This window comes from Sinohyriopsis cumingii, chromosome 7 (genome assembly GCF_028554795.1).
Source record: "Sinohyriopsis cumingii isolate HCF-2022 chromosome 7, ASM2855479v2, whole genome shotgun sequence".
In the NCBI taxonomy this organism is placed as follows: Eukaryota; Metazoa; Mollusca; class Bivalvia; order Unionida; family Unionidae; genus Sinohyriopsis; species Sinohyriopsis cumingii.
Genome location: NC_142967.1, coordinates 101,028,600 through 101,045,475, shown reverse-complemented (window position 1 = coordinate 101,045,475; position 16,876 = coordinate 101,028,600). Strand labels below are relative to the sequence as shown.

The following is a 16,876-nucleotide window of genomic DNA, read 5'->3' as shown; positions in this document are numbered from 1 at the left end:
TGGTGGAAAGCCAAAGCCTCTCAGCTTTACGGCGGTCTCTTTTAGCAGTGCGAAGCTGGTCCCTAACACTGCTATACCATGGAGAACACTTTTGAATTGATACTCTGCACTTGGTAGCTGGTGCAAATTTATCAAGCAATTAACGCAGGCAGTTATCGAGTTGTTCTGCGGTAGGAGGTAAGCAAGTTGTTAAGTTAGTTTGGATGTCGTGCATTAGTTTGGTTCTATTTATAATACGGAGGTTTCTCTTAATAGCAGATAAAGGTGGAGGGTTAGGGACTGTTACGTCAAGATGGCATATAATGCAGAGGTGATCTGATGCAAGGTCATGGGATACCAGGGAGGACCTTAGAATGTTATCATCAGGTCTATAACGAATCCAGTCTAAAATGTGACCGTGTTTTTGGGTGGGTTGGTTAACTGACTGTTTCAGGTTGAAAACATTAATGGAATCTATGAGTTTTTATGTATTTGGGTTTCCGTGACAGTCAAAGTGAAAGTTGAACTCTCCAAGAATAATCAGGTTGCCACCTATCGAATTTCCATAGTCCAGGAGATTCGGAAACTACTCCTAAAAAAGAGAGAGTCAGCCAGTTTGTTTTTTCTACTAGGAGGAGGGCGGTATAGGCAGAAAAAATGGAATGACCTTTGCTCCAGTGTGAGTGTGGTTTGGACTAGTTCAAACGAAGTGTGGTCGAAATTGAATGTTGTGGTGTGCTTAAGACGTTTTATCATGGTGTTCGTGATGACAGCAATTCCACCTCCGCGAAAATTATGGGGGAACGACTTGATGGAGTAACCAGTGGGTGTTAGATCCGCACACTTGGGCTCATCGGCTGATGTTTTTAGCCATGGTTTTCTTCAGGAAAAATATGTCAACATTTTGGTCCTTGATAAAATTAACTATTTCTGTGCGCTTTTCCGGTGGTCCTACTGACTGGGCATTGAATAATGCAATGCGCAGAGGTATTTCTTGGATAGTTGACACAAAGGTTGATGAATTAATAGGGATTTGAATTAGGTTATCTAAATTAACGGTCGAATTGTTTTTAAATGGTTGTGCCGAAGTAAGGGAGATAACTGGGATTCTTCTTCCTGTTCTACGCCGGCCAGCTTTGAAACGTTTCTTTTTTCGCTTCTGTTTACATTTAGGTAATGATGAATATAGTCCCAGTTCGTTTAGTATAAAGCACAATGTAGTGTGGAGAGCCAAGGAGTGATTATTTAAAGTAATTAATGAGGGTCCATCGTAGCATAAACGGGTTGACTGGCGAATATCACGTGATGGCGGTTTGTTCAAAAACAATGGAGCAAGACAGCTGAGAAAAAGTCTAATTGTTCTCGTTTCCAGAACAAGGAGATGAAGAAACACATACGAATTTAACAGCCAATACATAATGAACATAATATCGAAGATGAAAACAGGCAACAAGCACAAATATCATGAAAACGGCACTAAAAAACGGAACAGCTGCTTCAACCCGGTTAAGGGATAGCTGCCATCTTGTCTCCTATGTTCATGTCCAGAGTACAGTTTGATTAGCATGTTCATATCTGAAACTTAGTTTGATTAGTATGCTCATGTACGTAAAACACTTTGATTAATATGTTCTTGTCCGGAGTACAGTTTGATTGAAATATTCATGTCCGAAATACATGTTGATTAATACGTTCATGTCCAGTGTAAAGTTTGATTAGTAATTTCGTGTCCAGAGTTCAGTTTGATTAGTAACTTCATGTCCGAAATACAGTTTGATTAGTATGTTCGTGTCCAGAGTACGGTTTGATTAATATGTTCATGTCCAGAGTACAGTTTGATTAGTATGTTCTTCTCCGAAATACAGCTTGACTAGTATATTTGTGTCCACAATACCGTTTGATTATTATTGTTATGTTAACAATACAGTTTGATTAGTATGTTCATGTCCAGAGTACAGTTGGATTAGTATGTTCATGTCCGAAATACAGTTTTTTCACGCTAGTGAATTTGGGGTGTATGTGAAGTAAAGAAACTAACGTACAGTGTACCTCAAGAATGATAACCCGAAATGTATGTCCATTGATGCATGTATTTACATCAGAAGAAATACGATCTCTAAAAGACAAAGATATAAGGCAAGCATGAATAGAATGAACACAAAGACAGCAATTTGTAGAAACAATGACACGTTTTCCTTCACGTCCGCGTAACTTAAAGCTTCAACCCCTTGCAAGACAAACTTGGTACCTTTTGTAGAGCTTGAAATAAGAAAACAGAACAAATCTAAGCACTTTGCCCTAGATATGTTCTTTTGCAGCAACAGACTATACAACATAGATACCGTTACAATAATAAAAAGATCTTATATGTTCTATTTAAAAAATAGAAATACATAAAACAAAGAATTAAAGATTAACGATGACTAACCAACAAAACTGAATTTAACAGAGGCAATGACTTGTGTAGCAATGTCACTCACTTTGAGAAGGTGTGCGAATGTAATCTGCCATGCACTAGCAACTTGAGAGAAAAAAATGATAAACAGAGAGAAACCTGAATTCAAAATTCAGTATTTTCAAAATTAGTTGTGTCATTAGGGAACATACCCAAGCACTAATAAAGGGTGGAAGAGGGCAAATACACATGAAAGCTTTGATATTTCTGAAAAAATGAGGGGATATTCCTAACGTTCTTGGAGACGTCTGTGGGATATCAGTACATATTTCTGATCACGTTGCAAGTGTGTGCGTGTTTTGGAAAAGGTAAAAATTGGATATACATTTTTTCTCGTGACACTTATAAAGTGAAGAGTCCGTGCAAGTGTCAAAAGCCAAAGTCATATAATTTTTGTACGGCTTGCAAATATTTCCACTTTAGAAAATGTGAAATAGCACAATTTATTATCACCAACAGAAGTGGAACATAGGAGCTTGACATTTGTTATTTGTTATCCACTAAAATTCATAACTTCTGTCTCATTCTTTGGTCTTAGGAAAGATCACCTTTGTAGGTACAGCAACTGTGGTAACAGCAGGAGGAGACGCCGTAGCTCTGTCGAAAAAGAGTCGTTCTTTTAAACATGGATTTAGTATTTGTTTAAAAATATAAAATGAAGGGAATCGTGTATTAAAACAGGGTTGGTAGACAACGTTGTCAACGACAAAGTAGAAGTGACAGAGAAGGAGACATCGTTGTCCAGTAGCGTGGTTTTCTGGAGTACGTACGTGTCCTAACGGCACAGTACCGTCACTAGCTCTCTTGAGGACACCAACAGTCTGTTTTTCTTGCAACCTTTTCCTTTCGTGGTAGGTTTGAATCGAATGGTCGTCAAGATCCTTGAGGTGTTTAAGACGCACAGCTGTCGCTGAGTTCCTGTATGTTTGGCCTTCACTTGCCCTTGTGAAATATACCAAGCCATTGTGAGAACAAGAGCTAGAGAGGGTATATATGGAGAGAACGAACTTGGTTAAATCAGTTCTGAACCATCAATCGAGATGGAACGATCGCACGATTTCAGTGAGACCGAAGAAGAACGTAACAGGACGCGACGTGACTTATCACCTCACACACGAAAATAAGTGTTCGCTCAAATCGAAGACATGAGCAAATTTGAACTAATACCTTTCACGTCTGCGACCAGGAAGAGAGAGCCTACTCCAAACCAAAGTCCACCAGTATCACCCGAAAAGTATTACCACATTCGAAAGACGGACAAGTTCTCCTCTAGACAATTTAGAACTACGGTTTACACTTACACTGTGTAGTTTAAAGATTTCAAGCCCGACGTACCGCTGGCGAAAGCATCACCGATGTATGGGATTCTTTGTTAACCACACTAACACGAATACGTGAAGCCAAAGAAGACGAATGCTTGAGATTTCCATTCATCACGACAGTCTGAAGTCCCCCGTTTGGATAGAGTTTAGAGCCAATCATGATTGACACCTTCCAAAGTCATCTACAAGATTCAACACGAGCAACAATACAACGACAAGTTTCACATCACCGATGGAAAAGCGACACTGTCCATGACCCACGTATCTCTTCCCCAAGGGACAGGACGCAAAATAGGTGTTATTGGTGGACGACCTTCTGTAGCACCAAAAAGATCCTCGTCCAAATTAACAACCCTCAAGCCAAGATGTGTTTAGCCCATGTCATCGTCATTGGATGAACGTATGCCGACAAGAACGACACGGTAAAATGGAAAAGAGCCTGGAAAACTATTCAACAATCTAACCAAGCCAAACAACAAAGAGCAGCAGAACTCCTGTTACAACAAGATGGCCTGTCCAAAGACACACCCTGTGGCTTTCCTGAATTGCAAGACGTCTTAGCTGCACGCTACACCTTGCAAGTACATCCTCAAGAAGTGCGTGGACCTCTGTTGTTTCGAGGGAAAAATTTCAAAGACGGAAAATACATTCGTGTCTATCATCACGATGAACATTTCGATGCCATCACCAGTATCACTGCATTCCTGGAAAACGGTTATTACTGTGAAAATTTGACTATGGCTAAAACAATCGAGAGCAGCACAAGCATTGAGGATCGAAATGTGAAGTATATTTGGTCTCTAAACCCTGTCTTGACAAAGGACAAGAACGAGTGTATTGCCATGCTTGTCAGCGCACTTTTGTTAGTTCAACCTGTTACCAACATCTGAAGACGCAAGGTTCACTGCCGAAAGTGCTTGTCAGCTCCTGAGATTGAGCTCTACTTGTGGACAAGGCATACGTACCAATAGTGCCAAGTTACACGTTTGTCTTGGAAAGAAACGATATCACATTTGTCGCCAAATCGTGGACTTGAAAGAATGAATGCTACATTCAAAACTACCAACCCCAACAAGAGGAAGATTACCAGAAGAAAGGGAATTTCATCTTTTTCGATTTCGAATGCATTCAAGAGACCGACATTCACATTCCTAATTTCTGTGTGGCTCACCGAGCGTGCGAGAAGTGCTACCAAGAGCCTATCTTTAGTCGTTGCCCTCAATGCAGCAAGATTCACGGAGGACGTTACAAAATCTTTCGGGGGCCTAACACGCTGGCCGATTTCGCCCGATGTATCTTAGATCAAATCGAAGAGACGTGGAGCCAAGAGGACATCGAACGTTACGGAGATTGTCATCGCAATGCCACGGTGATGACTCATAATTGTTTGGGATACGATGGATAGTTTCTTCTCAGATACTACTATACGGAGCAAAGTACCGAACGTCCTAAAGTCAATTTGAACGGAGCCAAAATCATTTACATACAAGTGGGACAAGAGCAGTTTAAACATTCGATGAGTTACTTGTCTATGTCATTAAGCCGAATGCCTAAAACGTTTGAAATGAAAGGCTACGTGCCGCACTATTTCAATACCGAAGCCAATCAACACGTCGCTCCGCTCCATTTGCCTGAGGCTCACTATTACGACCCCGACAAAATGCGCACCGAACAACGAGACGCTTTCTACGCCTGGTACCACACTCACGCTTCGAACCCTTCGATTTTCAGGAGGAAATTTTAAAAGTAGTATCGTTCCGACGTGGACATTTTACGGTGTTGCTGTGGAAAATTTCGAGAACTGTTCATGGAACACGGAGGGATCGATCCTTTAAAGAAGCCTGCTAACGCAACGGAAAAGTATGCGCAACCAGTGCAACTTCCAGACACAATACTTTACTTTATGGACACGCTGATATTACCCAGTATAAAAAATGACGACTTCCTAGAATGACACTTCATTGCGAGGACAAGCGACGAGAAAGATGAATCGCTCTACGCAGATGAAAAACGAGAAGGAACAAACATCATTGGCCTCTTTCACCACCACCATACCGTCACAGTCAAGTACGTCCAAGAAGGAAAAAGATTCAGTAGACCTAATGGAGTATTTTAGTATATGACTCAGACAGCGATTTCGGGAAAATTTAGAACGACAGCTTACACTTACACGGTGAAATTTAAAAACTTCGCGTCTGACATCCAGCAAAGGAAACAGCAGATTACATTACGGACTTATTTGACTCGCTGTCAAAGGAAGTCAATTGTCAGTGCCAAGTCAAAGAACGAGGTCATATGAGCCTATCTATGTATCACGAAAGTTTGAACTCTCCTGTGTGTATTGGGTTTAGTACACCTGCAGAATTAACTTCTTCCAAACTTTTGAGGCTACTGAAGACGTGATTGCGATGAGAGAAAAACTTGACATCACCAATGGAAAAGTGATCATCCATATGACATACGTTTACCTCCATGGGAAGAAGACAATTACTGCATTTGATCTGCTTACCGATAAGTGTACTTAGCACGATGAACATAACATCATATTAACGAATGAAAGGGAGTACGTGATGGGAAACATATACGCTGGGACACAAATGGTAGCTGACCATTTTTTAAACAACCTGTATGACGGATATAGAGAAAAACACGAATTTGTTCGTTTTGATTGTTTGTTACAGGTTTTAGCTTTTTCTTAAAAATGAACATTTAATTTATCGTGAAAGAAAATGGCATTCTTTTATGAAATGATAATACGTTGTATAATACGCGGTTTGTTCTGAAATTTAGTTTTAAAAAGTAGTTTTCTAATACCAAGAACTAAATAACTTGTAAATAGGTTTGTTTCATGTCCAAATGTGTAGGTATTAAATGAATAGAGCTTAGACCATAGCACAGGCCAGAGAGCCCATGTATATAACTGAATACATGTTTTGTACTCATACAATAGACGTTTCTTTTGGAGTCTCTATTCTATCTGCGAGTTTCTCTTTGGAACATCTTTGTCCTCTTTTCTGTGTGTTTGGATGTGTATCTGTTTGTTTCTGTATGTCTGTGTTTTTCCCTATCAACCCTTTTTCCATACAGATACATTTCACCCTATAAATGTTTTGACCCTATAAACCCCATGACGTCACCAATGTTCAATTCCCATTGACCTCCAGGTGACATTCCCATGTTAAATTCCCATTAACGCCAAATTTTATATAACCATATTTAACGTTAAGGTCCCATTGACGTTAAAGTGGCCCAATCCCTTGTCGCTATGTTCAATTCCCATTCATACCATGTTAAATTTCCCCATGTTAAATTGACCTTGTTGCCAAAGTGTCCCACGACCTTTTTGACTGGGATTTCCATTTACGCCAAAGTATCCCATATAACTACTCGTATATCGACCTAGACTGAGGACGTGACTTGACCAAGTTTGCTAAGCCATCCACCAACTATCTTAATCTGCATACGAAAAAAAAAACATTGGTCCTCTCGGCTTAAAATAAATTTGACCATTGCTTTGATATTTTGGACAAGACTCAACCCACACAATTTGAAAACTAAATGCAGAGCTGTTAAGGTTTATTATGTGTCAGAAATGAGATCATCTCCTACTAGTGGTAGCTCCCTTATCGGGGCCCTCTGGCGTAGCCCCCGAGACGGCCTCATCATCGTCAGTCTATTTTTATTTTTTTATGTATTTCTTTTTTGAAGGCATGAACTTTGGGGGGATTCGATTGTTCTAACGTTGAAATTTACGGGGAAGACTTAGGTAACCATACAAATATTAGATTTAAAATATATGTCACATTTTTTAAAAATACGTGAGAAACTTCCGGATGTGCTTGTGAACGTTCTTTCTGTACAAAATGTTTGTGTCTTTGCAGGTATGACTGTAGGTGCATCCACCCGCCCACCAATTTCCCTGCACACAAAAAAAAAAAACTTGTTCCATGAAAAAGTCCTACAGAGACATAATTATTTAAATATATTAATTTTCACTTTGTTCAGTTCTCACCTTTACATACTCTGATTGGAGCTTAATGGACTTTGTACTATTGGCATGATCCAAGACATAAAAATATGCGTTTATCTGGATTAAAACGTTAAGGAAACTAGTTTGATAGAAAATAAAATGTTTATTTACAGGAACCAGTACAAATAATACTGTTACAAAAGCCGATTATATCCTTTCATTTGATATCAGAGGGCGCGTGCAACATCCTTATTTGCTACATAGTCAAGCCAACTTCCTAAGAGTATTTATATTGTTGAAAGGAGAGCCTTAGTAATGAGTATATATTCTGAAACAGGCATCCACAACACAGCGTATTTTACATCAAGTGATATTTCAACTGGAAGGTCTTGTTGCTTTTTCCTGCAAAACGGTTGTTCACACGCGTAATTACGACCGAGCCATAAAAAAGGACCTTTAAAAATAATCCTAGCAGCTGAATCGCTTTGCACTCAGCATTAAAAGGTTTGTGTTAGGACTGGTCGGCATAGTGTCATAATAACGTGACTGGGTCGGACGTGATGCCACATGTCTGTGGCGTGATGCCCCAGTGCTAGACATCACTATAAACTGCCACACTACAGACATCGTAGTGACATGACTGAGATTATTCAAGCTACGTTAAAAATCGATAATTACGGATACACTATACTACTTTTTTACACTGTACTTGTCAATGTTACGTATACATGGATATCGTGCAGAATGAAGTTTTTAAACAATAAGAATAATGTACAATTGTCCTTCGGTAATACTGTATACAGCATAAAACAATAGGGTCTCGTATATAATTGACAATTATAAAGTCGTGCGTAAAACTGTCGCGCTTTCTTTTTACATATTCGATTTATGTAGTTGTTGATAGAAGAAGAAAAAAACGACTCTTGATTATTGCTCTAACTGAAGCGGGCCAGGCTAATTTCATTAAAACGTTCTTCTAACGCTGTGTAGACCAGAAAGATACACATCCAGCGATAATAAAAGCTGCAAACGTGCAAGCACTGTGCAGGTTAGTTGAGATGTACATATTGATACTGGGTGAATGGATTGATGATTGGATAGGAACATGGATTTATTCACTGTTATGTAGGTAATTTTGTATGTAGGTGCAAACTTATGCATGAATATAGTTAGGTCGGTATTTATGTTAGTAGATAGACTATGTAGATGGGATATCATATGAACATGTCAGGCATCTCAGTAGGTGTAACGGTTCTGTCAGCATAAGGGAGAATTAAAAAAAAACCAGTTAAATTCGGCGTCACAGTATCGGAACATTTGCGACACGCTGTTCGCCTACCGGTAATATAAGCGCCTGAAGTTGTATTTCCGACAATTTTGTGCGACCTGGTTTCCTTTCTCTTCTTATAGACTGTCATTACCACAGGTAAAAAGTAGAACCGATCATCCGAAAATAATACATCATTAACACACAGGTTATGATAATATGTATATTGGCCTGCCAATACATTTTCAGAAAATAGAATTCGTTATTCTAGGAATCAACTTTTCGTTTCAAGCGTATGTAAATTCCAGGTGAATATGCTAGCCATTCATAACACAAGTGTAATAGACTGTGCCAGTATGGATATTAAACAGTGTGTCATTCTGATTAACACATCGAACAAATAAAAGAAAGTTTCCGCGTAGGTACAATTAACCATGCAAGTAAAACTGGGAAATTAAAACCGATATGTGATACGGCCCTTTACCAAATTACACATCTTTTCGACCCTGCCGTGCAAAAAATATTTTGTATGAATCGTTTATTTTAAAAACAAATTGAACTGTATGGTACAATGAAACTAATCCCATACTAATATTAGATACGGCCATTTAACATCTTACACCTTTCGACCATGACGTCTTGTGTGTGTGTGTTTGTGTGTGTGTGTGCGATTTGCAACATAGCAGAGTGGCAGTTTATAGTGATATCTAGCACTAACACCGTGTTCCACCCAGTCACATTATCCTAACACCAGGCCGACCAGTCCTAACATTACACTAACCTTAATGCTCAGCGCCTAGCGAGGCAACTGTTAGTACCATTTATATAAGTCTTTGTTGAGACTCGGCCTGGGTTCGAGGCAGACGTTCTAACACAAACAGTGAAAATAAAACATTGTTGTGTGTGTGTGTGTGTGTGTGTGTGTGTGTGTGATGTAATTTGGATTATTAACGTAGCTTTATGAATATTTCAGTCATATCGCTACGATGTCTGCATTGTGTCAGTTTATAGTGATGTCTAGCACTGGGACATCGTCTCTCAGACTGTTTGCATGATGTCCCACCCAGTTACTTTATCCTGACACCAGGCCGACCAGTCCTAACACTAACCTCTTAATGATGAACGCCAAGCAATGCAGCTGTTAGTACCATTTTTATAAGTCTTTGTTATGGCTTGGTCGGTGATCGAACCCACGACCTCCCGCATCTGAGTCGGATGCGCTAACCACTAGGCCAGGCCACCCGAGCGATATATATATATATATATATATATATATATATATATATATATATAGAGAGAGAGAGAGAGAGAGAGAGAGAGAGAGAGAGAGAGAGAGAGTTTTGTCCCAAGGAAATCTGATGGAGGTTTTAAGCACGTGATTGTAATAAGCGGAGGCAACAACCTTATTCACTATAAGAAAACGGAATGAAATCTGTCCTTGTTAGTCTAAGTGCGTTATTCAGATGATTGTGCTGGGGACTGACAGACATAGGCTAGTAGATGCATTCTGCAAATATCTCGAGACATAAAAAAGAACTTATCGAAGCCATAGCTATATCGCTATGATTATTTAAGCGCTTTTCTTATGGAAACTACGCAACAAATGTGTTTGCTATTGCTTTGCATATAAATATCTGACTACAATTTTCTGCTATCCTCACCAGAGCAGTGAACATTGACAATTTGTCGAATATCCTTATTATCCAGCACGGTAAATAATATATATATATATATATATATATATATATATATATATATATATATATATATATATATATATATATATATATATATATATATATGATAATTTTGCACATCATAATATTATTGGGTTCGATACATATTGGGAGAGTTCATTTTGGCGATAGGGAAAAATATGCATAGTGTTGCTTTTATTTGTATTATCATGAAATAAAAATATTTTATTGGCATCACTATCTAAATCCTTAAGTTGTGTAATATTTGCAGGAGAAATTCCAAATGTTTTTAGTCAGTTGTTTAATACATTAAAAACTTATATTAGAATATCATTCTTTGGTTGTCAATCACTGAGTTACAGTGTCCTCTTGACTATAGTTTCTAATATACTAAGTAATAAGCTTGTCTTACCTTTTCCAGTTTTGCCAACCAGTAGCCAATAACAATCATGCATCAGGTTTATTTTGGTATATTTTACTCTTTCATCAACTTCAAAATTAATGTATTTTACATGCACCAAGGACTACTTTAAAAATCAATTATTAACATAAACTGAATTGCCCAAAGTACCGCCACAGACGCTGTACCAGCCCGGATATCGATAAATCTTGCATATAAAAAAAACTCAGATTTCTAACTATGCTAGTTCCTACATTGTTTATTACGTATGTGCCAGTTAATCATTTAATGTTATAATAACCTGAATTTAGATCTTCTACTATACATTTTATTCACATTTGCAATTCATTATCGTTGGGTTAATTTGTGTGAACTCCAACAATTATTTATTTTCACTTTTTGATTTACAGCACATATGGTTTACTCAAATGCTTAGACATTTTTTAGTAAAAAAGAAATGATTGTATTCCTCTTTGTATTTTATGACAGATTTTTATTATGAACAGATTTTTAATTTGTCTTCATTTTATGTGCACCTATGTCCAATGTGCCTTTCCTTGAATCGCCAGCTTTCATTCAAGAAGTTTATTATTGCAATTTCGATTATTAGTATCAACTATATCCACATAACGGTTATTGGTACAAATATTGTTATCAAATAATATTTAACATCCTGTTTCTTTGCTTAGAATATAGTGATACAGTCCTGTATATCAACATACTCTTTGCAGTTTTTAATGAACACATCATTTATATTGATAGTGTTAAACAGTTTTGCTGTTGTCTCATCACTTGTTCCATTATTATACCACCCAACGTTGTGATATTCAAACGAATTATCATTATGATTTATAGTTCGAATGTTACCTAATTTCAATGTAAATGTTTTCTGTTGTAAAATCATCATAACCAAGAATTCTTGAGCTGCTGGTGTTTGCTTTGTAAATATTGATCATCAGTTGTATGGCCATATTTTAACAAATAAACGTCGTCTAATTCCTGTTTCTAGTTGTTGTTTTTTTATTTCGACATCAGTGAAATTTGTCATAAGAGTGTTATCATTCTCATCTATATCCCATTTTGTTACTGCATCACGTGCATTAACAGGCCGTCCTGTTTATATCTAGCTTTCTGATGATCTGGCATCCATCCCAACCCCACGGTTATGATATGCATCTCATGTATTTAATAAGTATAAATTGATTTCATTTTTAATATTTTGTGGTATCCAACTCTGCATCACACTGATTTCTTTTATTGTTCAAATATAGTATTTAGCTCATTATTTTATATATGTATGAAAGAACATTTCAGTATGATCTAAAAACTGTTATCGGAAGAATCAAACGAAAACATTATTGATGTACTCAAATACCGTTCACACTATTAAATGAACTGTAACAAGAGAATGCATTGATACTGTTTATTGTCTAATTCTGAAATTGTAAAATCCAAAACGACAGTACAACTGAAATTGAATATATTAATGCACAGTATGCAGCATGTTGCATACCAGAAGCAATAAAATGTATCATAAATAATACGAAGCTTTTGTTGCATTCAAAAGTTGTCAAAAAGAAGTCATCTTACAGAAATATTGTCATGTGACTATAAAATCATGAAGATGATAATTTTAGAAGAAAATTATAAAGCATACATTTAATGAAGATATTGCCAAATCATTAGCACTTTTAATTAGAGAGCGAATTGCAACAACAAATTAATAATAAATTTTCCAGGATAAATAACTTGAAAGCAATTATCACAAAATGAAAGCAAATAGTGCAATTATTACCGTAAGCAACTGAGCAGAAAAAGAAAACGTTATTAAATTAGGTAAATATTATGGTGCCAAAAATAACAATAATATTTAAAGCAATTACAATTTAGATTTGGTTGTAATAGAATGTTAGAATTATTCTGGAGAAAACAGGCATGAACTTTATAATTGTATACAAGAGAAAATATTATTGTGACTAGAGAGTGACGAAGGGAGGTTAAAACAATGTGGTTCTATTTTTTTCCACTCGTATCTTTCCTATAAACTCTTTCTCTAAAGATACGAGGAAATGTACTGCTAGCATTATATGTTCCGCAGCAGCAGCAGCGGTTCAAGATGCAACATCAACGGCATCTCGATGTTCTGATTTCTCCAAACGAAGACTTTGGATTGAGTTTTATTCAGCACGAACAAAAATAGATAAATAAAAGAATGAGCAAAACAAAAAGAACACAAAAGCAACCAATTGATATAAACCTTATAAAAATCATTTAATTAATGATAATCAAAATGCAAATCAAAATAATTACACAGCAAACGGCAGAACCATGGTGTAGAATAATGAAGATACTAAAGTTAAGTTTCACTGGTACAATTATAAAAAACAACCTGGGTTTTGAGACGACGTGCCCAAGACACACTCTCCTCTGGACACAAGGATAGAATGTGCATAGACGTATTAAGGAGAATGAAAAAGTTGTTTCTGAAAATGAGCTTACAGAATGTACCTGATATAGCAAAAAATGATCCTGTAGAAAATGGACGTGTTATAAAATCAATTATACTTAAATGTGTGTACAAAGTAAGAGGGACAATATAAATTACATCCATAATTGTTGTTTAGCTATCATTACAGAAGCAGTTGATTATCGCGTGATTGCGTCTTACAGGGAAATAGGACAGTAGTGTACACGACTGAATTGTTGAAAAAGTTAGCAACCTTCTTGAGTTTTCTATTTTGTTATGGAATCAAAATACATGAAAGAAATTATATAATGTAACAACGTTCAAATCGCACGATCTATCTGTGTTAGTTTTCTTTTTTCTTGGTATGGATTTCTTTTGTTCTTATTTCTTTTTTCTGGTCTTTTTATTTTATAAGATACAAGTTATTTCTAGTTATCAGGTTGACGAATATCAACACCGGCAAAGAACAACTGGAAAAGCCTGTACAACGTTTAACTCGATAAGATTATGTCCAACAGATCCCTGAAATGCTCTTAATATTTGTTCAGCTAATATATATATATATATATATATATATATATATATATATATATATATATATATATATATATATATATATATATATATATATATATATGTGTGTGTGTGTGTGTGTGTGTGTGTGTGTGTGCGAATCTTTAAAGAATTTTTTGATCATTGAGTTTAAATTATAACCGTATAGGTTGATATGTTTGTTAATTTGTATTTGTTCTTGTTTAAATGCTTGTTGAAAGTTATTTTTGTTTTGGTAAAAGGCATCACATCTGAAAGCGTTCGGGTGAAACCCTATTTTTGTTTATAATTCTGTTTATATATGTCCGTGTACAAATACATTCTTTGCAAGTCTGAAAATGTATCGAATGTGTTCGCAATGTTTGTTCATCTGTTTTGGTATTGGTTTATCAAGTATTGGTGTTCTCATGTGTGTTTTTTTAAGTAGTGATATTTCAGCATATATTGAATTATTTTGAATGTTATGTAACATTTTAACCATTCAACTGTATCATACAGTTTTGCAAATCGCCCACCTTGTTGTCATTAGCTTTACGTCGGGGTGGGGTTATAATGTAGTTACTGTACAACATACACCCGCACAGGTAGTGTAGGGGTATTTTGTGCAGCAAAGTTGTATCTACGATCTACGATCGTACTTTATACAACGTTAATTATCAAATTATAAATTTTAAATTTAAATGCCTAGGAAACGTATTACGTAGACAAAATTTGTTTGCTGACATATTTTGTTTTCAACCGTTTTCTAATCGTAGGCTTGTATTTATCTTGATTACGGGTTGGGTTTAGTCTGCGTTTTTATGATTGTGTTTTAATATAGGCGTGTTTGTGATTTGCATTTTTAACATAGCTTTAACAATTTTCCAGTGATATCGCTACGATATCTGCAGGGTGGCAGTATAAAATGATGTCTAACAATGGGGCATCATACCACAGACATGTAGCATCGTGTCCCACCCAGTCACATGGTATGACTCGTCCAGGGTTCAAACCCGCGACCTCCAGCATCTGAGACGGACGCTCTAACCACTTAGACCTCCGGAGCGGTGCGTTTTTATATAGGTAACGATGTGGTTCTCATTTTGTATAGAAACAAATTTCAACTCTGTTAAGAACCAAACCGGAGATCTTTCATTTTGAAATTCAACTCGGTACGCCACATAACAGACCTTTATTACTAACACTGTAAAGTTACTAATATAACAGCATCCAAGAAGACAATACTTAGTGTTCGCTACAACGCGAATACTTTTTTTCCATCGAGCATTTTCGTCCCTAGTGGACGCGTTTTCTAAGGAAAAATCGCAACACTACATGAGTGAGTTGATGAGAATAATATATTGCATTCCTGTGCTTATATATTCCCTTATCTTTATTCGACTTGGTTGTCACGCAAGTAATCAGTTTTTGATAAATTTCGTTTTGTCGCAATAGTGTATATATGAAATCAAACGAAACATGTATGACGGTGGTGGTGGTGGTGGTGGTGAGAAACGATATCGATGATAGCCTAATGTATCATAAGTATACAAGCAATTGTTGCAAAACGCTGCGAGCACGAGGGCCATTAGTATGTATTATTATATTCCATTTCAGTTCATACTAAATTCTGTTACAAAAAAGAGGTCGCTCACTACCTCTCTCTCTCTCTCTCTCTCTCTCTCTCTGTGACACATTCACGAATACAACCGTAATTTACCTATTTTTCTTTATATCGTTCATCCTTTTGAAAAGTGCATAAAAACATGTATCAACTATTACAGTGCTACATTTAAAGGTAAACGAAAAAATGGAAAGCACCAGTTTAATTATATATATATATATATATATATATATATATATATATATATATATATATATATATATATATATATATATATATATAGAGAGAGAGAGAGAGAGAGAGAGAGAGAGAGAGAGATTTTTAACGTAGCTTTAACAATTTCTCTCTGGGGCATCATGCCGCAGACATGTAGCATGATTTCCCACCCAGTCATATTATCTTGACACCAGGCCGACCAGTACTAACACTAACCTTTTAATGTTGAGCGCCAAGCGAGGCAACTGTTAGTGCCATTTTTGTAAGTCTTTGGTATGACTCGGCCGGGGATCGAACCCAAGACCTCCCGCATCCAAGGCGGACGCTGTAACCACTAGGCCACCAGAGAGAGAGAGAGAGAGAGAGAATGGGGATCCAATCTTTGATACGAGACGTTTGTGGACGCGAAATGAGTGTCCAATATAATAGTCCAACAACCGTCGAGATACCTATATTTAGGTATTCCTAATACAAATGTTAGTATTGTTTGCTAAAGTACTTCAGTTAAAGATTCAAATATATATTGTAGCTCGGTTCGACAGAAAGGCTTATTATACCGTAATATCCGTGTATGTGAGTTTGTATGTATGTATGTATGTATGTATGTTTTTTTTTATTTTTTTTTTTATTTTTTATTTTTTTTATTATTTTTTTTTTTTGCAGTGTATTTACTTTACAAGAACCTGCAACAGAAACGTTGTATCTATACTCGGATGTGATCATGATTTCTAAAGACACTGACTTTCCAGGAGTATTTCGCCGTTGGAAGATATGACACACTCCTTTCTGGAGCCTCTCACTCCCCGTCAATCTAAATTTAAAACCTATAGTTATGTGATGGCGGGATTTTGCACAGTAGTATTGATTGTAACTGTAAGCAAATTTGTTTTCGAGCTCCGTATGTGCGCTCAGTTGGAAAGTGTCCTCGGTGAGTCTAACTACCATATA

At 36.7% G+C, this 16,876-nt stretch overlaps 1 protein-coding gene across 7 annotated transcripts in view; it reads left to right on the top strand.

Moving 5' to 3' along the window:
- LOC149795830 (uncharacterized) overlaps positions 1-16,876 on the top strand; it is a 101,147-nt gene that overhangs the window by 72,508 nt on the left and 11,763 nt on the right. For 4 of the 7 annotated variants that reach the window (XM_089965734.1, XM_089965733.1, XM_089965732.1 and 1 more), the window contains one exon: positions 16,592-16,856. The exons of 1 other annotated variant lie outside the window; for it this stretch is intronic. In XM_089965734.1, coding sequence (XP_089821860.1) covers positions 16,700-16,856 — 157 coding nt within the window. In that variant the 5' untranslated portion in view covers positions 16,592-16,699. Of the gene's footprint in view, positions 1-14,976; positions 15,172-16,591; positions 16,857-16,876 lie in introns of all 7 variants that reach the window. 2 more of the 7 variants (XM_089965730.1, XM_089965731.1) reach the window with 1 other exon arrangement.